At 52.8% G+C, this 6,950-nt stretch overlaps 1 protein-coding gene across 2 annotated transcripts; it reads left to right on the plus strand.

Annotated features, from left to right (window-relative positions):
• The first annotated feature begins 399 nt into the window (after positions 1-399).
• Positions 400-5,800, plus strand: LOC123128887 (GATA transcription factor 11). Of its 2 annotated transcripts, none has more exons than XM_044548997.1 (3): positions 400-1,024; positions 2,732-3,119; positions 4,050-5,800. In XM_044548997.1, exons 2-3 carry the CDS (start codon positions 2,793-2,795, stop codon positions 4,938-4,940), a joined length of 1,218 nt encoding a protein of 405 aa, XP_044404932.1. In that variant the 5' UTR covers positions 400-1,024; positions 2,732-2,792; the 3' UTR covers positions 4,941-5,800. The 2 variants fall into 2 exon arrangements, with proteins under 2 accessions (XP_044404932.1, XP_044404934.1); XM_044548999.1 differs by lacking the exon at positions 400-1,024 and adding an exon at positions 1,049-2,562.
• Positions 5,801-6,950: the final 1,150 nt, after the last annotated feature.

Consider the following 6,950-nt stretch of genomic DNA (forward strand, 5'->3'; position numbering starts at 1 on the left):
CTCAGTCCAGTATCATGCAGTAAATACCAGCTGCACTGCAGGCCGGGTCTCCGGCGGGCCGGGCTAGCTGTTGGCACGAGCCTCGCCCGTCCGTCGTGGTGTTCGTCCAGCTCGGCGCACGCATATACCCTACCACCATGGCACTAGGACGACGACGTCCCTTTCGTCTTCCTCCATCCCCGGCCGTGTGTGCGCGTGTGGGGTGCGCCGATAAGTCAGCCGTGTCGTGTGTAAGTGAATTGGGCGACGTAGTGGATCTCCACTCTCTCCCTTCATGCACCGCCTGCCTGTCCTCCAACGTTTCAAAACCCAAAAACCCTGCACACAGAGAAACACCTTCTTTTTCCTGCTGCTCAGACGATCTGGCGTCAAGGCTGCTGCTGCTGGGTTTAGTATACCTTCCACCCGTCACGTTCTCCACCAATAACTTAATCCCCTCCGCACCCTCTCTAGTAGTATAATATACTCCTCTTCCCAATCTGGCTCTCTCTCTCTCTCTTCATGTGCTAGCTCCATCTTCTTCCTCCTCGGCCCAGCTTACAGACACAGCTCTTGTTGGACAGAGAGAGAGAGGGAGGGGGGTTCGAATTGAATTGAATCCCACCGACCGGGGCAGTGCAGTGCACGCACCTCCCCCTCACTCCTTTCCATTTACCTCCACCTATATAGCTCCCCGTATTTCCACCCCGCCCTCTTCTCTCTTAGCAGTACAGTGCGGCGCGGTGCGGTGCCTCTCCATATAATTTTAGCTGGTGCAAACCAGACAGCAGCAGCTTTCTCCTACCTCTCCCTCGGACTACACCACAGCTAGAACAGCCATGCTCATGCAGGAAGAGAACTAGATAGCTAGCTAGAGTTAGTCCCTTGTTTACACAGCCAGCAGCTAGCTTCTTCTTGATCAGCAGCAGATAGGTAGAGGAGTTCTTTTCTTTCCTCAGTTTTCATACCAAGGCAAGCCGGCCAGGAAGGAGCAAGGAAGAGATACCGGTGATCGATCGGTTGAAGGAAACAGAGGAGTTTACAGGTGAGTCAATCAATCGCCGACGCCGGTGCATATATTCCCATTCCAGTTCCAGTTTGTGTGTGCAAACCAGTCATTTCTTCTCATTGGAAGTGGGGGAAAAGTAAAAATAAGAAGACAAGATACTACCAGAAGGAATTCAAATTCAGAAGCTTTCCTGCAGTCTTTCGTCCTTCCGGCCGTTTTTGCGTTTGAAATTGCCATTTGTGGCACCACCCTGCCTGGCGCGCGGCCATGTGCCGTGCCGCCAGCCATATTCATATTCGATCATTCTGAGTTTCTGACACACACCAGCTCATTCATCTTCTTTCCTGGAAAGAAGAACGGATGAACGGCAAGGGGAAAAACTGCACCAGCTCTGGACTTTTTCAAAAATTGCACCAAGTTTGGACTTCTTCCTTGCACAAGCAAGAAGGTCCCCAGTCCATTTTTGGGGCTCATTTGTTGTTTTTTTCAAAAATTTGAAAGTTCCCAGCCCATTTGGTCAAGTTGTTCGTCTCAATGATAGAAGGGGAAATTTCCTCCCGGCCGACGACGTCACGGCGGCTGGGCTACTGCGCCCTGATATGGATAGAAATTGAATGGGCGAAGGAACGGATGGGATGCCCTGCCACGGTATTCCCCTCCATTGTGCGTGCCCCGGCCCAGCCCTTTTTGGTTTTTTCTACTTTCGCCCCTCCTCCAGCCTGGATTCCCCCTCTGGAAGGAAACACGCACAGCATCCAATCCAAGGGTAAAAAAAAGAGCAAATTCAAATTCGGTTTTCGAAATAAAAACAGTAAAAAAAAGCGCGTGGGGCAGTGAAAACGCAGGGCCGGGAGATTCCTTGCGCTTCGCCCGGCGAGATTCCCTTTGTTTGATCCGTACGGTAAACGCGATCGGATCGGGCAAATGGAAGCGAATTCCTCGGTGTTTCCACCGCGGGCGGGGCGTTAATTATAATTAGCCGCTTTACCGAGGGGCAGGGCGGCTTCCGATTGACGCGTCCTCTGCTCCCACATGGCACGCCAGTGACGCATCCCGCCCAATGGCCTGCCGCCACGTCAGCCAATGACAAATTCCTTGTGCTGGCCGCGTTTGACTTTTACCTTGGTGGTGAATCAACCCGGACCAAACATGAAACAACCACCCTTGATTTTTTCTCATTGTACGCCACCTGTATGGGCGCCTTTGCTTCGGAATAAAGAAAAAGAAAAATGGAAAACCCGGGCGTCACATGCGCGTCTCACATGGGGCGCGGGGCGGGCCCGGCCCATCATGCACCGCACACACGCGGGCCCCACGCGGGCGCGCTCGCTCGCTGCCGTCACTTTGAAAAAGGAGTCTGGTTCGGTTCGCAGAAGATATATATATCCCTCGGCCGGACGGACCCGTTTGTTTATTTACAAATATGTTTGCTTGTTTGTTTTACAGCTCGGAGGAGATCGCGCTCTGGTAGCATTAGAGGTTAGAGATAGATATAGATAAGCCCGATTAGCGCCTCTCTCGTCCGCTTGCGAGACGAAAGTCGATCGGTATCGTGATATTATTTTTAATTTTAGGTGTGTATGTAAATCCGCCTTGTCTTAATTTGGTGCCATGTATTGCCGCTGCTGCTTACCCTGGATGCCGATTAATGCGTGCATATCCAAATTTACGATCCGCCTCGCGTCGGCATTAATCCCGGCCCTGTATTTATACTTGCCTCTCCCGATTGTGCTTTGGTCGCAGAGTAACGCAGGCGAAGACGGGAAGAGAGTCAGGGGTTGAGGAGATTGGGATTGAGATTGCGATGGCGAGCGGGCGGTTCATGGAGGAGATGATGAGGGAGCACGAGCAGAGCCTGCTAGAGGCGACGTGCGGCGGCCTGTTCGACCACATCGAGGACCTGCTCGACTTCCCCAAGGAGGACTCGGCGGAGGACGTGCTGCTCCTCGACGCGCCGGTGCCTGACAGCCCCCTCGCCGCGCGCGTCCTCGCCGGCGGCGCGCCCCCGCCGGCGCCGGCCTCGCTGGAGCAGCAGCAGCAGCAGGCGTCGCTCATGGTGCCCCCGCCCCCGCCCGCCGGGGACCACTCCGCGGCCTTCCTCGGCGCCCTCGGAGACACCCACATTGGCACGGTGAGTAAAAAATTTTCCCGTTCGTTCAGTTCGTCGTCGGCGGTGGGCGGGCGTGCGTGCCAGCGCGGGCGCGGTTGGTTGGGTGGTTGCCGACTCCCGCGTACGGCCGATTTTAAGGAGGAGCGGATGCGTGCCCTGCCTGCCTGCCTGACCTAGCGGACGAACCGCCCCTGTCGGTCGCGCACGGCAGTTTCGAAAAAATCAATCTCATCATTTTTTTTCTCCCTTACCCCTGCCTGCCTCCAGAGGGTTCGAAATTCAAAAGTTCGAAACAGCTGGGCGGCAATCACGCGGCGCACCACCAAAACGGCACGCACCGCACGGCGCACACCGCCATTAGTGGTCACATGGAAGGGGACGGGACGGCGGTGGCTTCACCCGGCCGCCGTGTTGTCCGGGCGCGAGGAGCGGGAGGGAACGAACCCTCCTCGGTGGCCACCGGCGTGAATGGCCGGGGTGGTTGGGTCATGGGCGCGCGCGCGCCGTGGTGGAGGTGGAGGTGTCGGTGGCATGAGGGAGGCCGTGACCAAAGTTACTGCTGCTCCATATATTTTCTTTTCTTTTACTGGTGGGGATGGGGCGCCGGGGCCCGGCCATGTTACGTACCGGGGGCCTATCGCTTTCGGTAGTTAGCTAGCCCAACAACAACTGAGCAACTACTCCATCCAGTGTGTGTGTGCACCAGCAGTACCGCCAGTCCAGTCCTACCAGTAGCCCGCCAGCCCACCTTTTTCTCCCCTCCCCTTTACGCAACAGCAAAATAAACCCATCACTGTGGGCCAGCCCGGCCCGGACGTGCCGGCGTTTGCTTTACTGATTGAACAGTGGTCTATTCGGGTTGGAAAAAAAAGTAGTCGCGTCGATTGGAGGCTGCAGTGAACTGGGAGTGTATGTGTTTCTGACATGGGATTCCTTGCTTTTTGTTTGCAGTGCGACGAGCTGGACATGGACATGGCGCAGCTCGAGTGGCTGTCGGGGCTGTTCGACGACACCTCCATCCCGCACGAGCCGGCCTTCGCCTGCGCCGCGCCCATCATCAGGGCCTCCGCGCTGAGTGCCAACGCCGGCGTCGTGCTGCCCGACAAGATGGAGGACGCGCTCTTCCGCAGCTCCAGCCCCACCTCCGTGCTCGAGGACGGCGCGAACAATGTCAACGTGAACATGAACAACAACAACAGCGGGGGCTCCTCGGCGTCGTCGACGTCGTCGTCGGCATCGTCCTCCTCGGAGTCATTCTCCGGGAGCGGCCGCCCGTGGTCTGTGCCGCTGTCGCCGCGCCCGGAGCCGCCGGTGCTCGTCATCCCGGCGCGCGCGCGCAGCAAGCGGTCCCGCGCCTCAGCGTTCCCCGCTGCCATCCGCGCCGCTGTGCCCGCGCCCGAGACCATCCTCGTGCCGACGCCCATGTTCTCCTCCACCTCCTCCTACTCGGAGGAGCCCGAGTGCATTGCCGAGTCCAACTCGCAGCCCAAGAAGAAGAAGAAGGCCAAGAGGCCGACCCCTCCGGTCACCTCTGATGCTGAGGGCGACGCCGACTACGAGGAAGGCAGCGGCCTCGCGCCCGGCGAGGTGCGGAGGTGTATGCATTGCCAGATCGACAAGACGCCGCAGTGGCGCGCTGGGCCGCTGGGGCCCAAGACGCTCTGCAACGCATGCGGCGTCCGCTACAAGTCCGGCCGCCTCTTCCCGGAGTACCGCCCGGCGGCCAGCCCCACCTTCGTGCCAGCCATCCACTCCAACTCCCACAAGAAGGTGGTGGAGATGCGCCAGAAGGTTGAGCCCAAGGGCGACGACCTGCTGCAGTTCATCCGCCGCCGGGATTGATCGAGCTCCCCGTGCCGGCATCGGTCGCCGGACGGTTGGTCTCGTCTCATCCCCCTTAGCTATTATATATGTATACATGCTAGTATGTATGCATTGCATGCTTGCTTCCATCCATGTAGTCAGTCAGTCATCGTCGTCCGTCGTCATGCATCCACCCACCATCATCGCCATGCATCGGTTTCAGTCAGCATCCACCCATCAATCGCCGGGCATCCTGGCCGGCGTTAGTTCAATAGGGCTTTTCTTTTGGGTTTACTCCACCTCTTTTTCTTCGTCTATTACTTAATTGGTTCCCCCTAAGAAGATTTTTTGTTTGTATAGAGGAGGGTGAGTGAGGAGGGCAGGAGAAATAGATGGATGGATCAATCACAGAGTCAGTGGTTGTTGCATTGCAGTTGCTTGCAAATTAGGTACTAGGTGAGAAGGAGAGCTAAACCAGCAGCAGCAGCAGCAGCAGAGGCAGAGGCAGCTAGACAGTCAATTAGGAAAGTTGGTGTGTGCTCTGAAGCAAGAGTGAAGTCAAGGAGATTTGTTGGTTTGCTAAGTTAGAGAGAAACTTTGTGTCAAGTAGTAGCCATCAGGAGGTTGAAGTAGGGGGATCACCAATCAATCATAGTCAGCAGTTTATATTGGAGCTTGGTGTACTCAACTCTGAATATTCTTTTTGCAGTTCATCTATGTTTAGGGATTTATAAGTGGTGTCTGTCTTTCTTGTGTTTTATACTAGTAGTGTTACCCTTTTTTTTATTACTAGTAGCCATTAATTAAGATTCCTTTTTTTAGTCATCATGCCTTGTTGCCTCTATGCAAGTTGTGATCATCCAAGCAAAGGAATTATAATCCTTGAGCTCTTCTTCTTCCCCCGTTTCTCCTGTCAACTGACTATGCAAGTTGAGCACTGCTACTGATAGTGACTACTACTCCTAGTGACAATTATAAATGCTAATGCGCCGCAACATCATCAGTACTATAATAAAACAGCAAGACACACATAATGCATAGTACTTATGATGTGTAAGGGGACAGAGCACATGGTCAAATTCAAGGTCCTGGTCCTGGAGCACACTCATATATGGATGTGGCCTGTCCATCCATATAATAAATTCATGATTGATGGCAATGAACATTCCCATGTCCACCCCAGTTGGACAGATGCTCAATTGGATTGGATTACCTTCACCATGTGCTCTGCTAGTGCTACAACTCATCAAAGAGAGTGGGTCACATCTTTGCACCCACAAATCCTAGCCATGTTAAGAGATTTTCGCAGTCAGTCGTCGCCTCTACATGGTCCAATCAACACAGTTTCATCTCAACTGCTACATTTTCATCTCTATTGCTTGTGGGGGAACCGGACTCATGTATACAAAAAATATCTTTAAAAAAGTCAGGTATTTTGAAAACTACTTCTGAGTTATGAAAATATGTTCATAAAAAATAGCATATTTGTCCCCCAACCTAAAAAATGATAATGTAATAAAAACAAAAAATAAATAAATGAAGTAACACGGAAGGTCAGACAAAATGAAAGAAAGGATGAAAAAGGAAATGAAGAGAAAAACAATAGGGAAAACTAAAAAAAGTGAAAGAAACACAAATATAAAACGGGAAAAAGCTAAATGGGCATGGTCCAGGAGGTCATCTATGCGTGTTTGAGTGACAATTTCATTTAGCGTGCCTCAAATAGGAAGCACCGTGACTCGCATCACGTGAAGCGTCCTTACATGGGCTGACACTTGATGTGGCCTAGTACCATGCGCAATAGTTTTCCCAAAAAATGTATCTGTATTTCATGATGTAATGACTTTGATATAATAAATAAAACATGTTCATGTGTATTTGTAAAAATTCAATAAAGTATTTTTAAATGTGAAAAAATATGCATGTAAATCAAAATAAAGGTTCGTATATTTCAAAAGAAATATTCATCTATGGGCAAATGCTCAATTGTATTGCCTTCACCATGTGCACGACTAGCCCTACAACAAATTAAGAGTATGGGTCACCCAA

This window comes from Triticum aestivum, chromosome 6A (assembly GCF_018294505.1).
Source record: "Triticum aestivum cultivar Chinese Spring chromosome 6A, IWGSC CS RefSeq v2.1, whole genome shotgun sequence".
Classification (NCBI taxonomy): domain Eukaryota; kingdom Viridiplantae; phylum Streptophyta; class Magnoliopsida; order Poales; family Poaceae; genus Triticum; species Triticum aestivum.

Bases quoted from the DNA above. Each gene is read 5' to 3' on its own strand.
- LOC123128887 (XM_044548997.1), top strand. From the start codon at position 2,793: ATGGCGAGCGGGCGGTTCATGGAGGAGATGATGAGGGAGCACGAGCAG. The intron at 3,120-4,049 runs GTGAGTAAAAAA...TTTTGTTTGCAG, and splicing joins GAGACACCCACATTGGCACG to TGCGACGAGCTGGACATGGA.